The sequence below is a fragment of the Ursus maritimus genome, unplaced genomic scaffold (genome assembly GCF_017311325.1).
Source record: "Ursus maritimus isolate PB19 unplaced genomic scaffold, ASM1731132v1 scaffold_18, whole genome shotgun sequence".
Lineage (NCBI taxonomy): Eukaryota > Metazoa > Chordata > Mammalia > Carnivora > Ursidae > Ursus > Ursus maritimus.
This window is the reverse complement of record NW_024424230.1, coordinates 7,734,774-7,757,912: the sequence shown is the minus strand read 5'-3', so window position 1 is coordinate 7,757,912 and position 23,139 is coordinate 7,734,774. Positions and strand designations below refer to the sequence as shown.

Here is a 23,139-nt window from a genome sequence, read left to right as displayed (position 1 = left end):
TGGTGAGAGTAGAAGCTCACTAACAATTCTCCCAGACATAGGCCTAAGACTCCATTTCAGTGAGTCCAAGAATCTGCATTTCAACAAACATCCTAGGGGATTCTGACGCTGGTGGGTCCCCAAGTTAGCGCCACAGCAGCTGCTGAAATAGTGGGCCAGTGACCTCAGGAATCTTCCACTTACCAGTTTCCCCCCTGGTTGTCTGGACACAATCTGAAGAGATGCAGATGGGAAGGGCTGCCGTCCAGGACCATGAAGACGACATGCCTCTGAGGCTCGTGTCCCTGAACACCAACAGGTGACAGTGCAACTTTTCCTGAAGCCGTTAGCTCTGCTCCTCTTCCAGGGCTGGCAGTCCTTCTGGGCATCAGCAGGCAACATCCCCGAGTGGTTCAATCTACTGCGCTACAAATCCCCCCAACAGCACTACCTTGAACTGCTAGGGAAAATAATCAATTACAACTCTTCCTGATTTCAAAATATGAGGCAAGGGATACCCTGACATGTCAATTAATCAATCAATGAACCATAAAGGAAATGATCACTTCCCTGGAGAGATCTGATTTTTGTAGAAAAAATGGTAGTTATCTATAAGATCCAAATACAAAGACAGGAATTCCAATGAGAAGAAAGAAAAAGGAGAAGGCACAGCACAGACAGACAGGCAGCCACAGACAAATTACAGACAGGCAGCCAGACTAAATAATAAACATTCTGAGAATAATGCCTGTGGCCTAGAAAGAGCTTTTAAAATGGAAGTTACAGAGAAATCCATGCCATTATTCATCAATGAGAACTTATAAGGTAATACCAAGAAAATGGCACAGGATATAAGAAACCAGGAGAAAAGGTAGAAATAATTCCTGATTCCTGCTCTTAGAATTGGTGAATTTTTCAGAGTATTGGCATGTCCATTTCTTTGAGTTAACTTGGGTAGCCCAGGAACTTCTGAACTTCCAAGATCTATTGTTAAGATTTCTAATCAATAATTTTCAGACACCACAAATTTATCTACTTCTATTTCAATATTTAACATCTATTCTGTCCTCATGCTTCTAGCTTAAATAAAATCACCTGGCTTGTTTTAGTGATGATAGCAATTTGCTAAAGCATTTTAAAAATGTTATTTTGCTAACCATAATTCAATTAGAACATTTTGCCCTAAATAATGAGTCTGTACAACTGTGTATGTGTAAATAATGAGTGTGTATAGCGATGTGTTTTTCTTTTCTTAGACACAATTTTCTTTCTTTCAAAAGTGTTGGGAAAACTGCTGTAATTGATCACTACTTGAATGATATTGGTGTAAGTTCTCAGTTCAAAACTAATGTTCATTAAGAGTTATTTCATCATGAATACTTGACAGAACTTATTCCTGCTAGATTTTTTTAAGTCTTCATGATGTGTTGGGCTGAGCTAGAATTTGAACCCAGGCCTACCTGATCATAAACTCATTTCTTCTTTATTACACAGCATTTCAGAAGTTGAAAGGTGAAAATAATAAAACATAGCAAGTTTACAAATCATATGGAAATCAGTTAATATCACTAAAAATTGCATAAAGAAGCTACTGACCAAATTATAGACATTTATATACAAGTATCTCTTTACCGATGTGTATGTTCTGGGCAATATAAAGGTTTGAAAAATAAGGATTTGTACTGACAAGAGCCAAATTCCATGTAAAAATTAAGGGAAGAAAGGAAATCAGAACACCCTGTCTTCTTCCAATTACTAAAATTTATATTCATGAGACTGATAAAAGTCTGCAAGCAGCAATTATTAGTCAATTTTTAGTTTCTAAAAATATTTTATTAAATAACTATTAAATATGATTTTTACAAAGCAAATTGCACAGAAAAAGATAAAAATGTTTATGTTCCCAAAACTTTCTATGCCTTTGGTCCATCATCTTCTTGTCAGCTGCTCTTACTCAGAGAGAGCTGGTACAAAGGGACAGAGCTGAGATGTCCCAGTTTTATTTCTCACCAGGCAGGACAGGCACAACACCTTGCAGAGATTTAGCATGTCTCCAGGTAACAGTTGCTACACAGAGCTTGCTTCAAGGTTGGCTCACCTGTCTGGCGGCCATCAGTTTCAGGGAGGAGAATCTCACATCTCTCAGGAAGAGTTAAGAAGCTGAACGAGGTTTTCAAGACATTTCAAGTAATAGGCATTTAGAGGGGTTTCTTCTGAGTTTGAGAAAGCTGAGAGAGAAAAATAAGAGTACAGAAGAGTAAGTTTATTAAATTTAGTACTGCACTTAAGAACAGACAGAATTCACATTTATTTTTATTTATAGTTTAGCCAAAAAGTATAAACAAAAAACAATACACCTCCATAATGGCCGCCATTACCTATGACCCCAAATGAATGCCTTGCTTTATGTTCTATACCATCCCTCCAAATGCACAAATTCTAACATAATTACCTCTAGAAACTCATGGTCACAGTGAGAAACAGACCAAAAAATCCACAAACCACTTATAAAAAATCAGACTATAAAAGTACAAATTAATAACCAACAGACTTAGTACAGTACAAGAAAGACACGGTACAGCGCCTTAGCATAAAAAGTGCTCAAAGAATAATGCTCAGTGAAAACTGGTGTGACTTAAAATGAAAAATGAACTGTGAAAAGAAAACCCTGCCTCCTATCATGATCACATCACAGGGCTGAGAGGATAGAGGGGCAACTCGATCTATTCTCGGAAGACTGTAATTCAACTCCCTGATGTTAGATCAAAGTTTTCTGTTCAAGGTCAATTCTAATTGGGCCCAGTTCTTATCACCTCAGAACACATTATAGCACGGCGGTAGCCACTGGCAAAGGAAGTTTAGTGCACGAAAAAGAAAATGAATTGGAGAAAGATCAAAGACATGTTTTAAGAAATTATATCTCAAACCTTCATCTATCAAAACAATTTATTATTTAAAAAGGTGATATAATGAAAAGTATGGACCAGATACCAGCACATTTTATAATGCTTCGATAAAAAAGCTTCTCAAACATCAGTGTAGAAAACGGTCATCTTTCTGTGAACTATCCCAACGATTCATTAATCAGAGAATTCACTTAATAGCTTCCAAGTTTAACTGTAATCTCTTTCATAATAAAACTTACTTTTCTTTGCTAAGGAATATGCTTCATCCACTCTTCTTTTTATTGATGGATTTTTCAAAGTTGTTTTTGCCTGCAGATAACGTAGAGCAATCCATTAATTAGATTTATTTCCACATGCTATGGATCAAGATACTGCAATACTAATGTTGCCACTGCTGACCACAGCACTGAGCAGAATATTACAAAGTATAACGACAGAGCTGGGGAATTATGAAGGAGAACATCCCGCTGTGCCCTGGCTGGCCCACAGCCTTCCCTCCCTGGCTCGCTTCTTTCTCTGCAGCTCCACGTGCTTCTTCCCTTGCCCTTCCCTTTGCCCCTTCTCCCCTAATCTCAAGTCTTACAGGAAGACTTAGTCTGGGTTTCAATATTTCACATTCCCTCAAACCTCAGATTTCAGATGAAGTATATCAAACAGTACCAGTCGGTCAACAAATATTCACTAAGTAACTGCAAAGTGTCAACTCCTGTGCTAAGCCCTAGGGATACAGGGTGAAAGCGACAGCGCTGCCTCTTTCCTCCTCTTTCCTCGTGTACACTGTCGCCAGCCAGCCAGCGGGGGGAACGAGCAGCACAGACAAGGGACAAACAGCATGGTGCCTATCCTAACACTATCACTTGGCCACTTGTTAATTGCTAGATATACAAGGGCATTTCTCTCAGGAATGAGATGTCTGCAATGAAAGGGAAGCCCAAAGGCCAGAGAGAGCAAGTCCAAGTCCGCATCCGCCGATGCGGACCTGGGGCTGGCCCTGAGCTACAGCCTTACAAGAACCAAGTTTTTTCAAAACTTAGTAACGGCACATGCTAGACAAAGAGGAATCATACAGCTGGATAAAACATCATTATCTGTTTTATTTCAGGATGCATTTTTCCTTAATACATCTTTTAGCAGAAGCGATCTATACTAACATTAAACCAATATGCCAAATCAATTTATATCGACAGGGAAAATTCACCAAAAGAGACACCCTTCTGAAATAAGACATCCTGTTAATTAAATGAAAAAGATTTCAACTGATGGCTCACTAATTGTATAAATGCACAAGGCAACAAGGTCTCTGAGTTCATTTTTTTCTCTTACTGACACTCCTCCGGCGTCCCTGGGTGCATCCTCAGAGGGTTGGTGTGTGCCCCTGGCTATAACAAGGACTTTAAAAACTGACCTTTTGATAATTGTGAATCAGAGCCCAAAGCGCAGCTGCTCCAATCCTCTGAGCATTTTGATTCTCGCTTTCCAGACAGGCAGCTAGTACACTGATGACTTTTTCTAATAATAAACACATTAGGAAAAAAAAAAAAAAAGTTCAGTCCCAGACATTACAATGTATTCTGATCTTGGACTAGTCAAATACTCCCTTTTTCCTCATCAGAATACATACAAAAATACACAGTCACTAGACTATGGCAAAAACAATCTTGTATACCATATGTGGGAGGACAACCTCAAAACAAATTATTTTCATGACAGGCACAGAATAGTCAGGGAGGCCATGGCAGCCTAATTTTTTTGGCCCTAATTCAACAACGGCACATTCATTTAAACAACAATAGTGCAGAAGTAAGTAATTACACAAAGAGTTGTATAAATGAGCTGTTCAATTATAGCTCACATTTTCGTGTACAGGAAAACAGATTTGCTCTTATGATAAATTATAAAGACTACAATAAGAACTTCAACAGCATGGGTTACTATAGAAAACAATAATCAAGAAATACAAAATTGGTTAAGCCTTTTAAAAAAGGACTAAACATTTTAGAGAAATGTTTTTGTGTATGTGTACGTCAGAGGGAAAAGTGATTTAAAGGCACATCAACACACGAGATTAGCTCCCTTTTTGCAAAGCTCGCCAGAGTAGGAAATCCAGACTTACAAATCATCTGCAGCGGCCTACTCACTTTAAGTGCAGATGCAAAGAAGTCCAATCGCAAGGAAACTCTCAGGGCATTTCTGACCAATACATGAACCTATCTTATTACTTATTTTTATGTATCATTAAATTGTAGCAAATTATTTTTCCTCTAAAATGTATGTTTAAAGACAGGTAGCATTCTTAAGGGTTGTCATGGGAACTCTCCGTATGTGTAACCACCCCCACGCTACTGGATGCATCTAATTACACGTAACCTGGTTCAGGGCAAAGTGTGTGTCTGCTCACTGATGAATATTCCAACCACAGTGCCAGTTTATTTTAGGGGCTCAATAAATACTAGTTGGATGAAAGATTCCATAATTAAGGCAACAAAAACGCTGCTTCAGTAATTCTGTTTTGTTTTTAAAGAAATTTTAAGGAATTTTAAATCTTTTACAGAGAAAAAAAAAAAGCTACTCCATAAAGTAACTTCTGACCACTGGAGGGACAGTGTGGAAGGTATATGTGGGTACTGAGCTTTCCTGCCAACTAGCCCCTACTCCTTACCACCTCCTCTACATTCCCTAGTTCACTTGCTTTTCCTAGACCCTAACTTTCCCATAACTAGCCTATATGGTTATCTGATGGAATTGGTTATGTGAGGTTGTATGTGGCAGCTGGTCCTCTTAGGGCACGTCATGAAATGAAAGGGTGGTTCCCATGTGTTTCTTCTGAGTATCATCAAGTGATATTTTTATATAGTGTACTAAACACAGAACATATAACCCATAATCTAAGTATAACAACTCCCTCGACTAGTTACTATCTCTTAAGCATTCTTTTTAAAGATTTCATTTATTTATTTGGGAGCGAGAGAGCACAGAGCAAGATTGAGAGAGCATAAGCAGGGCCAGGGGCAGAGGATGAAGCAGACTCCACACTAAGCGGGAAGCCCGATGCGGGGCTCAATCCCAGGACCCTGGAATCATGACCTGGGCCAAAGGCAGACACTTAACTGCTGAGTCACCCAGGCGCCCATCTTAACCATTTTTAATAAAGTACATATATAGATCAATTAATGTCATGTCCCCAATGATGATGCCACTGGATCAATTTTTAAAAAATACATTTCATTGTGAAATATAGCATGCATACAAAAAAGGCACATTAAACATTTTTAAGTTTAACTAATAGGTTGTCCATCAACAGATGAATGGATAAAGAAGATGTGGTATATATATACAACGGAATATTATGCAGCCATCCAAAAACGAAATCCTGCCGTTAGAAACGACCTGGATGGAACTAGATGGTATTATGCTACGTGAAGTAAGTCAGTCAGAGAAAGACTCTGATCAATCTGATATGAGGAATTTAAGAAACAAGGCAGAGGATCATAGGGAAAGAGGAAAAAAATGAAACATGACGAAACCAGAGAGGGAGACAAACCATAAGAGACTCTTATTCATAGAAAACAAACTGAGGGTCGCCAGAGGGGAGAGGCAGGGGAGATAGGGTAACTGGGTGATGGACACTGGGGAGGGTATGTGTTGTAATAAGCACTGGATATTATATAAGACTAATGACTCATAGACCTATACCCCTAAATAATACACCATATGTTAATTAATTGAATTTAAATTAAAAAATTAAAAAAATTTTTTAGAGTTTAATAGGTATGAAGTGAGCACCCACATACACCTATAAATAACTTCAAGAGAAGAGATAACAGTAAAATGTAGCTAGTAAGTAGGAAATGATGAGTTTTAAATACTTATTACCTTTCCTCTTAATATAATTGAGTTAATTACAAACTTAGATGGTCATATTGCTAGCTTGAATCAGCTATTTAAGAGTATTTACACCATGAAAATCAACAAATGCAAGAAACCAGAGCTGAATTAATGATAAAGCTAAAAGAGATTTTTTTATGACTATATTTTGCATAAAGATGAGAAATAGTTTTAATAGCATATTACAAATTAGATTTAATGACAATACACTGATTGGGAAAAGAGGTGACTGGGATGCAATTTTATTTGTCAAATCATGAAACTGCAACCACAGACTGGCTAGAGATACAAGAGTTCAGCAAAAGTCTCCCATGTTGTACTCCCATGTTGGGTACATATACATTTATAGACTTGTTTAATTATTATTTCAAATCTTTCAATTTTTCACTTTCCTATCTCCTGCAAACGTTTCCAGGCTTGTCACTTACTTATCTACATATGGCATAAATAAATTTATCTTTAAATCTGGGTTTCCTAATTCCAATACCAGAAGCCTAGGCAGACGAGTCGGTGTATTTTCTCTGCTGGTTCTCACTCATGTTGCCATGGTTCTTGCTGTACTTGGTCACATTTAACCACACCCTGGTTACCACTTTTGAAAAACTGTGGAGGTTTCTCTGAGACCCAGTATGCACTTGTCCTCCAACCATCAGAGTGGCAGATTGCCTCTGCTAAACACCCAGAGGCAGTCAATCGAGGTTCAGCTCAAACCAAGGTCACAGGCCACTGAGGCTCTACATTTCTGGGGTACAGAGCTGTGAGGAGCAGTCTGTGGTGCCCACTCTCACACTTGTTTTTTTCTTTTCTTTATAATCACCTGGATAAGGGTTGGGGGACCAATTTAATTTTGATTCATCCTTCTCCTGAGAGGTTAATTCTTTGGTGTTCCACCTTACTACAAACAAGATGGCCCATAAACTCCCTATCTTGGACACTCCGTTGTTCCCTGACTCCTTGGCATGCCTGAACAAAAACCAAACATACAAAGTTGGCAAATGTCCTTGAAACAAAAACTATATACTTCATATATATATATTGTGTCTCTCTAGGCACAAACTTTCAATCAAAATTGGCCTGGGAGTTTCCCACTATCTTTTTAGTTCTTTGATTTTTTTAACGTGAATTTTGATATATTTTATCTAGCATAATTTTGTCGTCTTCAGAGGAGTCCTTGCCTGAAATTACCAAAAATAAGGAATACTCTAGCTCTATTTTCACCAGTAAGGTCAAGCCCCACAACCCACTCCATTTCTGACAATCAAAACGAGAGGTTTGGGCACTAATGAGCAGAGTTTTTGCAGTCTTACCTGGTAGATTTTTAAGCTAGCTGACTCTGCTAAGCCCTCCCTCTGGATCCCCAGTTGGAAATGGGAGGCAGTACTCGTGACATGTCTTCAAAGGCCTGTACAAAAACTGCACAGTTGCTGCCTCCTATCCCTGCCTCGGAGGCCCCTGATCGCACGTCTCTGGGGCTGAGGAAGCTACTTCTTACCAAAATTTTGTCCAACTGCTTTAAGTTAAGGAAGAAGAGAAAGCATCGCTATTACAAAGAAATGCTAAAAATAAATCCAGAGGGAAAATGTAGACTTCTCCTTGAATTCCCTAAAGCCCATCCTTTTTCCAACTCTCTCAATAATAAAATTGCAGTGAGAAGTCCCAAAGAAAAACTTCTGAGAAAAATGAAAAACAAATAGGTGATAGCAGGCCTGGGAACAGATACCTCACATATGCTATCTCACTGCCCTATGAGGTAAGGCCTATCATTAGCCTCACTTTAACGAAGTGAGGCCTGAGGCACACCCGCATGGCAGCCAGCACAGCATCAGTGGAAGAGCTCATATCCACAGTTCATTCCGCTAAGTTAAAAGCTGACCGAGCTTCTAAAATCATCCCTGTATTTCCGATAATTCCATAATTATCAGAAAAAGAGAATCACCACTGTGTACACAGCAGGACGTATGCAGAATCATTGCCACTCACTTAGAAAACTCCATGTGTCACAGAAAAACACCACTAAGAAAGATTAAGTAAAAAACATGAACAGAAAACAGAATTCATCTATCTGGAGCATCTACCACGTACCATAAATGGTACTAGGCACTTTACGTGTGTTTATAAACTGATTTCTACCAAAACCAAGAAAGGAAGCGTTATTTTACAGATGAAGAAACTAGACCCAGGGAAGCTGCCGCAGGTGATGCTGGAGTGAGCACATAGGGTTGGCATCCAACACCAGGTGTGTGGAGGTCTAGAGACCGCCTCTTTTTTTTTTTTCCTCCAAAAACAATGCAATGTAACCTTATAAAACTCCCTCCCTATAAAATTCACACTCTCCTCACAGAAACAGCACATGGATGCAGAAACAGAGCTTTCCATTGCCCTCCTTCTGCTTCAAAATTTTTCTGGATCCTTGCCTCATCTGTCCCACATCTCAGAGAATGAGTCTCTGTAAGGCTAATTTCACCATTTGGTCTTGGGTTCTGAATTCTCCTGCCTGCTCAGGAGCTCTCTCAATCACTGAACACTCACTGAAGTGCTCATAGTAACAGGCACAATTCCAGATGCTACAGATAGACGTGAAGAAGACAGACAAAAGCCTCTTGACCTCATGAGAGCTAATATTCTAGTGTGGGCAGACTAGGAATAAACGGATACATGCTGAAAACATATAGTATCTCAACTGCTGATAATGTTATGGAGAAAAATAAAACAGGAAGGGGAGACAGTGAATGACAGGGAAGGAGACGAAGCAGGAAGAAGGATGTGGGGACCATCATGCTGACAGTGTGATGGGTGTGGAAAGGCTTCACTGAGGCAGCATCTGCTCAGAGATCTAGAGGAGCGAGGGGAAGAGAGATGGAAGCAGTCAGGGTGAGGCCAGACAGCGCCCACTACAAGCTCCTCCTTCCTGCTGGATCCAGTGTGGCCACCAGAGGCAAGACCTGCTAACCCCGAGAAGATTCCTGGCAGTCCCTGGAGGGCTGGAGACACGTCTGGTTCACCTCTGAGGACGGAATCACCCCTGATTCATTCCAACAGCCTCTATGCTCCCACAGTGCCTTAAACACAGTGGTGCTTAATGAATATCTGACAAATTATTTATAAAACAATTTTGTGTTGTAATCAGAATGGAATACCCTAGAAATGACCACATGTATAAAGAGATGCCCATGTATGTGTGAGGGGGGTATAATGTGAATACTCACCATTAGCCAGGATCTTGGGCTTATTGGCAGGACTGAAGCAAATATTATGAAAGATAAGAAGTGGTATATAAGGGCTGGTCTTATGCTTGTATTTGCTCATCTCTGTAAGTAAGTCTAAACAGCCATCCAGCCTCAGGATCATTTGTTGCCCATCTTCTCCAAATGATATATTCAGGAGTAACTTCAACCAAAGAATGGTCAGATTACTGAGATGCTTATTTCCTCCTTTTGGCAATGTTAGAGATAGAAAGTTCTGTAAGAAGTTGCTCTGTGGGTAAATAGAGAGAATATTATTTTCTTTCTGAGTCTCTTCATTATTTTCCTTGTCCCTTGGAGACCAATTAACTAGAATTCTGCTCTTCTATTCTACAACTTTAATTCCTCCTTCCTCCTACCACCTACCTTCCAAATATTCCATCTATATTGTTTCTAGGTATAAGTGAATAAGTTGAGGAGAACAAAATAGTGCTCAAATTTTAATTCTTACTAATTCTTTCCTGATGATGGATAAAATAACTACATATAGTCAACTCTTAATTATTTAGGATGGATAGTTCAGTTTGGGGATTATTTCAGGCCTCCTGAGTTTTCTCTTTCTGTCTGCCTTCTGGCAATTTTGCTACTCATTAAAAGCTATCTTATGGGGAGGAAAAAGAAACAAAACCCAAATCAGTCTTGGATACCAGTTAACAACTCTAGTAATACTGAAGAGACCTGAATCTAAGTGTTCTTAAAAATAAAAAAAAAAATTCTATGTGTACATCTTATATTCACTTTACCCTAACTACCACTTATCTTCACAGATAATTTCTCATGGCTACATGCTATTCTAGTAAACTTAGAGATGAATACCAAAAATACCAGCTAAATATTTTGATCAGGGTACAGAAACATGATCACTTAACTTCCGTAAATGTCCAGAATAACTCTCATCTCTCTCCTGCTTAATAATCTATTCTGGCCTATTTCTTGGGTTCTCCTGCACCTAAATCAAGTTGTTGGCTTGAATCTATAAGGTAAATTTAACACTTTTACATAGAAGGACTCTGAGTCTAAAAATGAAATGATACAGAAGTGCTCAATCACTACACTGTACACCTGAAACTAGTATTGCCTTGTATATGTTAATTAATTGGAATTTAAGTAAAAACTTAAAAAAATAAAAAATAAAAAACAAAAATGAAATGAGCTACAGAAATATTAGCAACATAACCCAAGCAACAAGTAAACTGTAAAACTACATGCCTACTTTGCACTGTACTTGCCATCACTCACAGCTACTTCTCATCACTCAGTCCAAATTAATGCTTTTTAGATTTATCCCTCGCCTTTGCCGTTCAGCTAGATTCTGCCATGATACTGGAGATTTGGAGTAGATGCTACTGATAAAATATATGGCAGTGCCTTAAATTATAAATACGCTATGGGCATTCCTTCTTTTTGCTAGAGCTAAAGATGCTTTTAGACAATTTCCTATACTAGACATGGTGGCGAGAAACCAGACATTTTAGAACCTCAGCTGTCCAACAATGCTGGCTACATTTTCTAATGCCTATAGATGAGTAATGGAGAGGTATAACTGTAGTGCCCAGGGCTCATTATGACAAAGCAGCAGGGGAAGGCTCAGGGGTTGCCTAATTAGAGAAGAGGAAAAAGAACTTGATTGAGCCACACCTGAAATAGAGTCCCATGAAATATGTATCAAACTATGCTTGACTACAGTAATATGGCCTGAGAGTGGAAGACACCTTCAAAATCATGTTGTTTAACCCGAGAAGTTTACAAATGAAGCTTAAGGAGATAAGGTCTCCAGCTCAAAGTCACACGTCAGACCCAAGATTAGCAGTCATTTGGGAGTTAGTTCCTATTCGGCTTTACCCATGTGCTCTACAGAGAGGTGGCAGGAAACCCTATCCCCGGTCTGTGCTCCCACACACGTGCAAACAGCACCACACACAGCCAGCTCAGCATGACTTCACACGTATATCCAGCCCTATGCCAGGAAATAATCAGCTGCTTCTGGTGGGAGTAGTGGGCCCCTGATTTGTACCTTTTGCCAACTTACTCAGTTGGCTGATTTCAAGATAGCACTGTGATGTCAATTAGGTCACAAAATTCCTGAAAATCAGCAATGACACTCATGAGCCAGCCTGAGGAAGCTCCAACACAACACTGAAAAGATTGTTCCTTAGTCATAACTGCTATTTATTTGGAGACTGCAGTCAAAGTGGGTTTTTTTGGGGTGGGTGGGGTATGGGGAGCTGACACAGTAGAAAAAGAGGAGACTAAATTCTGAGGAATGCTGTCAACTTTCGTAATTTGTCTTGACCTCCATGTAGAAGAAACAGAAACACTCAAAGTACTACGTACTAGTAAATAATAGATAATGTGATCATATTCACATCCGAAAGGATCTTCCAAATTAGGGATTCTGTTCATACACATCTAAATATAATCTCACTGAACATGTGTATTAGAATTCATTTAACTCGTTCAATCCCTTGAAAAGTACCCTCGGTTAAAATGAGTGATAAGAAGTCAAGTTTTGGCACTGGAGTCCCAGAGGACTGATAACATCACCTATTATGTCATAAAGAAGTTACGTCTAAGTGGGGAGAAGTGGCTGTGACTTCACACACCGTTTTGACAATGTAAATTGAACAGAAATTGTTATTGCTCAATTTGGTCTACAGAAAGACCAATACATTACTTTTATGATCTCAAATAAATGTAAGACAGCTGTCTTTCTAAACCCCTCATTTTTAAGAAAGATAAGATATAATCCAGAAGCTAAGAAGATAAACGAAAAGGAAATGGCATGATCATACTCTAGCTTGTCACTTCTTATGTGTCATCAACTGGCTTTAAACAAAGTGAACCTTCTTAATCCTTTAACAATCTTTTAAAATCCAATGTCTTGAAATCGTAATAATTTAATCCTAGAAATTGAGTTCTAGATTTTTCATACATGTTCTCAATTAGAAGGATTATTTTACTATCTTTTTCAAGATATGAAGGGGATGCCTGTCTGGGTGGCTCAGTTGGCTGAGTCCAACTCTTGGTTTTAGCTCAGGTGTGTGATCTCAGGGTCGTGAGATCAAGCTCTGCGTCAGGCTCCACGTTCTGTGGGGAGTCTGCTTGAGATTCTCTTCCTCTTTTTCTGCCCTTCTCCCCATTCTCACGCAAACTCTCTCTCTAAAATAAATAAATAAATCTTTAAAAAAATATATGAAGGAGAGAGATTAAGTACTTACTTTCTGAATTACTCCTTTACAGTCGTGAGATAAGGCCAGGTTTGAAAGAAACATAAAAACCATCTGCTGAACTGCAGTGTTCTCAAGAGGCATCTGGGAAGCCAACTTCAGGATACACCCCATCAGAGATGTGCCTGGGGCTCCTCTGTACGCAGCTTGAACCGGATGGAGTCCGTAACTTGACCAACAAAGAGAACTGCAACCTTTAAAAAAAAAAAAAAACAAAAAACAGCCTATCACAATGTCTTCTTAGTTTCTCTATTTAGTTAAAAAACCCTAAGTAAAGGAATATCTGTCCATCAATGAGTTATCCACTAACCTATGAATTGCAAATCGTCACTAAAGGCTAGTGTTGATGGCTACATTCAACCTAATGGATTTGTCGTCCTCACTGAGGGTCTAATGATCTCAATAGGGCATTTTAAAACACTAAGTTTATTTTTTTCTAAAGAATAAAATATACATAAGAAGTTTTTAAATAGTTCTTTAAAAAGACATCTAAATAAAGACTTGTGTAGAAGAACAGAATTTTAGAAATGGGAGGTAACTTGGTCTAATGCTTTCATTTTACAGAAGGAAAAAAAAAAAAGAGGGACACAATAATCCTGGGGCGTGGGCACATACAAATGGTACCAGCCATGTATGCTATCTAAGGGCATAGCCTCAGAGAAGCCACTGACTTGCTCAGAGTGACACAGTCCATAAGCAGCAAGAGCCAGCAGTGGCATCAGCTGGTTTTCCAGAGTCCAGTGTTTTCTCAGCAAATCAAACAACCATATGGATTTATCTCGGGCATAAAATAATCATAAAAGAGTTAGAAATTCATTTTACTGTATTGTAACATAAATCTAAAGTAAATTAACTTGTGAAAGTCCATGCAAGGAGGCCAGCTTACGTATAACTAGATCAGAATCAAATACATTCTGCAAAAAAAGTCATAAAAGGCAAGTAAACACAAATAAATACAGTGATCTTTCGTGTATTCACACTATATAGCAGTATCCAAATAGCAAGGTTTCTATTAAATCCACTAAATGATGCTTGAAAACAAACCAGACAGAGAAATAAAAAGTTTCTTTCTCGATTTAGTAACCTACCCACAATCTCATATCTACATCAATTTTAAGTATAAAAGTAACATAGATTATAGCTTCAAAAGACTTAAAATATGTTTCTTTTGCTCAATGTTTAGTAACTGATTTTTCTCCCTGCTTACTTCCCTAAACCCTCAACGAAGGCGTGAAGGAGGCTAAAGAAGGACAAGGCACAGATGCAGCACCGGGCAGATGGTCTACTGCACTGGCTGTGCTGTGAGGGGTGCTGAGCTGCAGGTTGCAGCCACAGGAGACTGTCCAAGCAGAGGTAAGAGCGAGAAAGTCAGTGACAGAATGAAAACAAGGAAATTCTGTGCCATGGTGCACTCCATACACCACAGTGGAAGTTTAGGTTTTAAGAACTTGAAGGTCTGTTTGCGTCACCGGTCTCTGCTGGTGAGAGACAAGCTGCGTGCGCTCCAGGAACGGACAGCCCAGAGCTGGGGTGGAGGCCCATGTCTGACCATCAAGGAATAAGCTACCCTAAGCACAAGGTAATGACGAGATGGACTCCAAATTGTTTTGAGTTCCACTCCCTTCTCTGAATATCTTTTGACATTCGCAGAACCCAGTTGCTGAGCTGCTGAATGGTGGCTGGAAGACAGCATGCTCACTTGCTGACCAGACCTTACATATATGACCGAGTTTTCAAGGGGAAATGAATACTGCCAGCAATCCTACTTCACCTTCAGAGTGGGTTTGCTTTCCCTCAGCTCAAACAGCTACTTCACACCTTCTCCTCTCTTCTCAAATCACCTCCACCCTCGCCTTTGCTCACTCTTAGCTGTCAGCCTCTAACAATGTATGGCCCTTAGTGGCTTCTCAATAAAATACCTGTTAAAGGAATGAAAAGAGGTATCCCAATGACATCAGTTATCACAAGGCCAACTATCCAGAGCTACCTTTCATCACACCAGCTCCTACTCTAGAATCTATAAGTTTTAACTTTTATTTGGTTCTTAAGGTCTTACATCATAATTTTCACTCTCTCAATTTTCCTATTAAATTCAATTTCCCACTGCCATATAACCAGGTGAGTTTCTCCCTCTCTATTCCCTGAGCTGTCTAATGACTCTTCTTATCTTAACATACACTGAAGTATCTTACAATACCTATGAGAAAGCTTCCCTTTAACCAACATACGCCCTGTAAGTAGGAGAAACACTTCAAAATATGTATTTGTTTTTCCAGTCCACTTGAACAACATTATATAAAATTAGTATTTTAGTATATTACTGAAAGACAGTATTCGGATCTATTTACCATTTGGAAAATTTGCAGTATAGACACAAAGTAGCTGCAGGGCAATTTGCATCAACGAATCATCCATCAAAAGCCAAGGCCAGAGAGAGTGTAAGACAGGAACAAGATGAGCTTCAAGGGCTGCTTCCTGTTGTGAAAAGGAAATATGGACCGTATTAGTCTGAATATATGAAAATATAAAATTAAAATCAAAAAAATCTGTTACCAACATGAGATAAAAACTGAATTTATCTTTGTTCTGATTAGTGCAAGCTGGCATAGGAATCCTGCAGACGGATTTAGCACCTTGCTCAGGACTGCCCTGACCAGGAGCCCAACCAGTCTCAGGAAGTCCCTTCAACACTGATGTGGCCACAATACATAACTTAGGTAAGAAACGTTTAAAAAACAGCTTCTAAACATGTAAATGCGGAAAGACGGTGATATCTCACTACACTGAGTAAACTCATAAATACTCTGATATGGTTAAGAAATGGGATTTTCTGGTTAAGTAAACATTCTTTTTTTTTTTTTAAGATTTTATTTATTTATTTGACAGAGAGAGAGACAGCCAGGCAGAGAGGGAACACAAGCAGGGGGAGTGGGAGAGGAAGAAGCAGGCTCCCGGCAGAGCAGGGAGCCCGATGCAGGGCTCGATCCCAGGACCCTAGGGTCACCCCCTGAGCCGAAGGCAGACGCTTAACAACTGAGCCACTCAGGTGCCCCTTAAGTAAACATTCTTTTTTTTTTTTTTTAAGATTTTATTTATTTATTTAAGAGATAGAGACAGCCAGTGAGAAAGGGAACACAAGCAGGGGGAGTGGGAGAGGAAGAAGCAGTCTCATTGCGGAGAAGCCTGATGTGGGGCTCGATCCCATAACGCCGGGATCATGCCCTGAGCCGAAGGCAGACGCTTAACCGCTGTGCCACCTAGGCGCCCCCCTTAAGTAAACATTCTGATCAGTTCTAAGCTTTCCCCTCTACCTCTCTCTCCTATGTATATATGTGTATATATGTCTGGTAAATCTGGATAGATCAGAAATAGATTACTGTTTGTAAATAATTTGATTTAACTAAATAAAATGCAGTTAAAATAATATGTTAAATCAATAAATTCTTAAGTAATCCATAGTCTTTATTACAAAGATCAGTTACCCCCAAGACAATATTATGTATAAAATCTAACTGCAATAAATGCAGCAATTGTTTAAGTGAACAGGAATTACTAGGCAATTTATAGACGCCTGTGCACACAGTGGGTAGTTATATAAATACACACACCCTATCCAATTTTATGCAGCATCAATGGCAGAAGAGAGTGGGAAGTCATTCCCAGTGTTCAACCCTTTCCATAAGTTTTGAAGTCTTTCCCAATGTTATTCCCTCCCCCACATACTGTCCATAAGCTTGTAACAGAGCCTTATGAGTACAGAGAAAAAAAGAAACAATTAGATATAAGCTCTGTCTTTACTTGGCCATTCTGTTCACCTAGTTTATCTGTGTTTCCATTCACTCATCCTTCCTGCCCGTAAGCGAGGAATAGGTGTTCTTCTTTTGTTGAAGGTCAGAAAGTCCATCTGTGTTCTGAAACACAGAGCCCCCCACCTCCTCAGGGATCTTTACCCACCAATTAGTTTTTTTCTTCCTGTCTCTTGAACAATGAGTCCCCAGTTTGCTCATTTCTGCTTATATTCAAGCAGTTTACATGTCAGGAGAAACAAACATACAGACTAGCTTCTTGCAATGCTATGTCCTAAATTATTAGTGCTGCTTTTCACGACCAAGCTTCTAGAAAGAAGCTGCTCTTACTGCTGTCACTTCCCATCTCTTACTGAATCTTCAGCTTACTTCACTTTATTTTCTGTCTTGATGGTGCCGGCAAGACCACCCTCGGCACTGTGCATCCACTGAAGGTCCGTCTTTCTCTTCCTTTCCATGCAGCCTTACCCTGGAACATCTCCAAACTCTCTCTAGCACTCCCTTCCCAGTTGTTTTCTGCCTTCTCTTAAATAGTTATAGTTTCCACAGATATTTTCATATATAGTCTCTTCGGAAATTTCAACAGTTTACAATGATAATTCCTAATACCCCCAACCTATATCACCACTCAGAGCCCCAGACCCTTGTAAACTACTGATTACCAGCCATTTTCCCCCTGGATGTCCCAAAGACACTTTACACTAACATGTGTAAACCCGACATTACATTCTCTCACGCCCACGCTCTGCTCTATTATGTGCACTTGCATTAAGGTAGAGCCTGGAAATCATTCTACAGTGCTCTTTTCTCCTCAGTATCTCCCCACCCTCCTTCCCTTCTCCACCTGCCCCAGCTGGGGTCTCATCATCTCCTGCCTACTACAGTCCCCTACCTCTAACCTTGCCCACTGTTCATTTACCTTACAGCCACCACGATCTTCCCAGTGTGGAAACTCTTTAATGCCCCACATGTACAGACACTGGAGTGAGGTAGGCATGGGTGACTTGCTGAGTTACCACAAGAGTACCTAACAATTAGTACTGGGAGCATCTTATACTCCACAGGTAAGTTGGAACAGGAAAATAAATTAAGAATCTTTGCCCCATAGGACTGCATTTATACTCAAGAGTAATCTAAATACTCTTCAAATTTTTTCCTTATTAAACAACTTAGAAATATAGAAATGTTGTGACTTATTGAGAGACTGGACTTTCATAGATGGCTAATGTGATACAAATGTGAACACTATATCTATAACCAGTACCCAGCTAGCATCTCATTAATCTGTATAAGCAGATCCTACCTGGAAAGTGTTCCAGGGCGTTCCCAGTGTAAGGTGTAATGGATTAGTATCAACTGCATCCAGTCACAAGCACATTATGTAGCATAAGGGATCACAAATTTTGTAAATGACACCTCCATTTTGAGTAAACAGTTCATACATTGGGAATTTCAGTGAAATGTATAAACATTTAATTCCCATCAAATTGTTTTGAAATGTAAATTGCTAGTAACGTGTCTCTAACAAATTAACACAGCCTAAGGAATATGTTCAAGACATTTATTTTCCAGATATGTTTTTTTCAGTTTCATCCCAAGTAAAAGCAAAAAAAGGTAAGAACTTCTTTAAAAAGGAAGCTCCTATAATTTATCTTTCCCTTTTTCATTTTCCACCGTATTTCTGTGTGAAAGCTAGTGCTTCAAAAGTGTTGTATCACTATGACAAAGCAAATCAAAGAGTTCAAGACACTATATCCTGTGTAACAGTTACTAACACAGTATTTTAAATGACAGCATCAATAGGGCGCCTGGGTGGCTGGCTCAGTCGGTTGAGCAGCCAGCTCTTGGTTTTGGCTCAGGTCATGATCTCAGGGTCCTGGGACAGAGCTCCACGTGGGGCGCCCTGCACAGCAAGAAGTCTGCTTGAGATTCTTTCCCTTTGCCTCTCCCTCTGCGCACATGCACACTTGTGCACGTGCTCTCTACCTCTCTCTCTCTGGAGTAAATAAAAAAATCCTTTAAAAAATTAACAATGAATGAACGAATAAATGAATGAATGAATACATGAATGAATGAATGAATACATGAATGACAGCCTCAATGCTCACAGACACAGCAAACACCTCAGTGATTCCCAGGCAGAAGGGCTGAGTCAAGGAACACAGGGAGCCGGCAGAGCTAGAGGTGAAAAGCCTCCCAAGGTGAACAGGGCCAGACCCAGTGACAGCAGTAAGCACTTTCTACCCCAACAGGAGACACACTCCTCTTCTTTCCTTACAGATACAAATACCGTCACTTATTTCCTGGACAGATGCCTGACAACTGGCTTTGAAAGAACATAACCATTCAGTTCATCTTAGTAAAATACAACTGAAATGCATAACCATAGAGAAAGAAGCTCAAGTTTGCTTTAGCTGCCTGAAGTTTCAGGGACAAAGTTAAAATGCTGACATAAACAAGAAATGCCATCAATATTGAAGAATAACAAGGTGCATCCATTTCTATGAATTAACACTGACTTTAAGGACGAATCAATATACATCTAAAAAAATCTAAAGAGTTTTCCATGTTTCCTCCTATATTATCTCATATAAAAATTAAACTATTTAATGCCAGCATTACTATCAAAATTTTGAAACATCGTTCTACTTACTTTACACTCTTCATTTTGATAAAGACAGTTTCTTAGAAGCTGCATAGCAATGCTTAACTCTTTAATAAAACCGTCCTCCTGTTTAAACGAAAAGCAGTTTAAAAATGTGAACACAATGGCATATTCCACTTTTTATATAGAGTAATTCCTTCTCCTTTGGGTCACATTACAATGCAGGTATGCTCTCTTTGCACCTGACCACCATAACTTTGAGAGGACTGACAAGCTAATGATCTCTGAAAGATGACCATATCTCAAGAAGCGCATCCGCCACAAAAAAGCTATTTCTGTTCTATCAAGCATGGAGGAACTGAGATATATAATAGGCTCCATGTTTCATCTCAATAAAGTGAAGCAGGTACTGACTGGTTTTCAATCATATCAGGTGTTGGCTGACTTTCTCAATGATGAAGTAAAGAATCTTTGCCTAGAGAAGAAAAAGGGAAAGAGGCAAGAAAAGAAACTGACAAACATGTAACCCCCTGCATCAATAAAATTATTAAGTAAGATTTTTTTCTTGGTTTCTTATCAAATGCAACAGAAAGTAGTTATTATACAGGTCGCTGCTATAATGGCCTTAGCTATATACGTATATATGTATACTTATAAATTTTAAATACATATGCATTCATCTTTGCAATACACCTGTATGGCAGATTTTTTTTAACAATTATTATTACCATCACTATTATAGAAAAACTGTGTTATCTTGAGATTACATGAGCATGCATTTTGAACATGAGTCCAGTAAATTCAATACTAGAAAGAGACATTCAAAAGTCACGGAAGGAATAAACAGAGATTAGGAATACCAGCTCTACAACCACCCAGATACAGAGCAACTACTGGCTTTATCAGTTCCTAGCTGTATGAGTGTGTTGGCCTTAGTGTGTTCATGAGATAACAAGTATGACATGCTGAGAACAGTGCCTGGTATATAGAGAAACTTAGTAAGTTATATCTCATTCCTAGTGAATCCATACTTGCTTTGAGAAAGATACTTTCTTTTGTACTATATAAACAGTTTATCTGGTAAAATATCATACACACCCCAAAATGCTTATAATAACAAAAACATGTAATACATAAATCTCATTTTAAGATCTTTAAGTGAAAATTAAGTCACACACACACACACACACACACACACACACACCCAAGACCAGAGCTGCTAATATAGAAATCCCTTTAATTTAACTATACCTCTTCTAAGTCTGATACCCATTTCTACCAAATACTGATGTCATTTATAAGCACAGGACACTGGAGAGATGGGTGCCTGTGACGTTCCTTCACCCATTCAAATGTCTGGAACTCAGAGTTACCTGCTTCTTTAGGGCTGCCTTCCCAGGCCGGAGAGAATCCAGGTTCAGCTGCGCGTGAATGTGCTTCATCTGCTCCATGCAGCTCTCTATTAGATCAGCTGAAAGACAAAATCCGAAACAATCAAAAGGATAGTCCATTCCCAAATAAGTTGAAATCACATATAACAAAGTCTCCAAAAAATAATGCTTTATATTTCTGACCAACTTCATTTTGGTATTTTCTGTGAGAAATTAACAAATCAGAGAAAAAGAAAGAGAACTAAAATGTTTAACAATTTTAATGTTTGCAATTTAGTACTCCCAAAATCTACTTTATGTTTTGAGACATGCACAATTCACTTTAATAGCAAACCACAACTGAAATTACTAGACTTGAAGTTGCTATTATTCTCTTTAACTCTAAGACCTGTGTTGCCTGATTACAGATGAAAAATCACAACACTCTAGAAGGGAAATTTATGTGAAAATACAGGATCATCTAACACTGTTGTTATTATGATGAAAACTATGTTTTTTTTTCAAGTATGCAATATGTCCTTGTGGTTACTAATATTTAATTATTATGAAACTGAGTGATGTGTGACTTCTTAAAGCTTCCCCAGTTGGGGCACCTGGGTGTGGCTCCGTCGGTTAAGGATCTGACTCTTGATTTTGGCTCAGGTCACGATCTCAGGGTCGTGGGATCCAGTCCTGCATCAGACTCCATGCTCAGTGTGGAGTCTGCTTGTCCCTCTCTCTCTGCTCCTCCCCTCACTCATACTCTCTCTCTGTCTCTCAAATAAGTAAAAACTTAAAAAAAAAAAAAAGCTTCCCTAATATTTATATATTCTCTAGATTAAGAATCATTACTCAAAAAATAATCTACATATACAGTCTTTTTATTTTAAAAGTAATACATGTTTACTGTGTTTTTTAGTCACTGAGATTTTTTTAGTCTCTGAGATTATAAATTCTTTACATTTTGAATCCAAAGGAAATTAAAATAAGCAAGCAGTAAATATATGAATTGACAGTATGCCATAAAAGTTGATGAGTCATGTGGCTCACCTTTCAAAGCATGTTTCTGAGCTCTTCTACTGACAGCCAGAAGTGACATCAACGCATTTGCAGCAACTCTTTTCAGGACATCCTTGGAGGATCTTCCTTCATAGCACTGCAAAGAATATATATCAAACTGCCTTGAAGAAAAACTTAATCTGGAGCAAAACCGTTTTGAAAAAAGATGTGGTCTATTTAAAAGGTATTGCTAGGTTTCAACTATTCCATGAAATTCACTGGAACTTGATAAATCATTAAGATTTGAGATTGAGAATGCTCTGTGTGAAAAGGACTGCAGAAGAAACTTATAACATGGAAAGGAGCAACAATCATTCTCAAAGGCTCATCATGTAAAGGAAAAACTGTGCACTTACTCAAATTCACCAGAGAATGTACGTACATATATGTAACTTATTTAAATAGGCCCTCAGAAAACTGCTGAATAGGAAACTGCCATCAAACTCCTCCTATCTTCATCTTGAGACACATCCCCTGACTCAATTTCCACCCAATATACCCCTGTACCTCAGGGGATGTGGTTCTTTCCATCCTGCACAGTTACATTTATCTGTCATATTACATGCTTTTCAAAAAAATATTATTTCTTAATTTTGTTGACTTATGTACATTTTTAACAATCACTTGTAATTTTGAAAATACTAATATTTGGTATGTTTCTTTTATATATTTGATATAAGTTAAAATTTTTTTCATTATCAAAAATTTCAAATATGTACAAGAGTGAAGGAAACAGAATAACATTCTCTGTCTTCTTAAAAATTTTGGGCTGAACTATTTCAAGTAAATACTAGATATTATATAATGTCATATTCCAGTATACATGACCATAAAGACATTATCATGCTTAACATCTTTAATAATTTATTGGTATCAACCTAATAACCAGCCCAAATTCAGATTTTTCTCTTTTGTCTCAGAAATGTCTCCTCATGGTTGGTTTATTGGAATCAGCACCCAATAAAGCCCTCACACCCTATCTGTGTATCTCCTAAATCTAGAGTACTTGCCATTTTCACACCTCCCAACCCATCCACCAGGATTTTTCATTTCATTCCCC

At 38.7% G+C, this 23,139-nt stretch overlaps 1 protein-coding gene across 1 annotated transcript in view; it reads right to left on the bottom strand.

Annotated features, from left to right (window-relative positions):
• Positions 1–1,790: 1,790 nt before the first annotated feature.
• The window catches only part of RTTN (rotatin), a 144,141-nt gene continuing 122,792 nt past the window's right edge, over positions 1,791–23,139 (bottom strand). The window contains exons 41-49 of the mRNA XM_040632443.1: positions 22,071–22,176; positions 21,024–21,121; positions 19,699–19,776; positions 15,588–15,714; positions 13,231–13,433; positions 9,977–10,244; positions 4,291–4,394; positions 3,125–3,194; positions 1,791–2,207 (exon numbers count right to left, since the gene is read on the bottom strand). Of these exons, the coding sequence (XP_040488377.1) occupies positions 2,122–2,207; positions 3,125–3,194; positions 4,291–4,394; positions 9,977–10,244; positions 13,231–13,433; positions 15,588–15,714; positions 19,699–19,776; positions 21,024–21,121; positions 22,071–22,176 (1,140 nt within the window). The 3' untranslated portion in view covers positions 1,791–2,121. The remainder of the gene's footprint in view (positions 2,208–3,124; positions 3,195–4,290; positions 4,395–9,976; positions 10,245–13,230; positions 13,434–15,587; positions 15,715–19,698; positions 19,777–21,023; positions 21,122–22,070; positions 22,177–23,139) is intronic.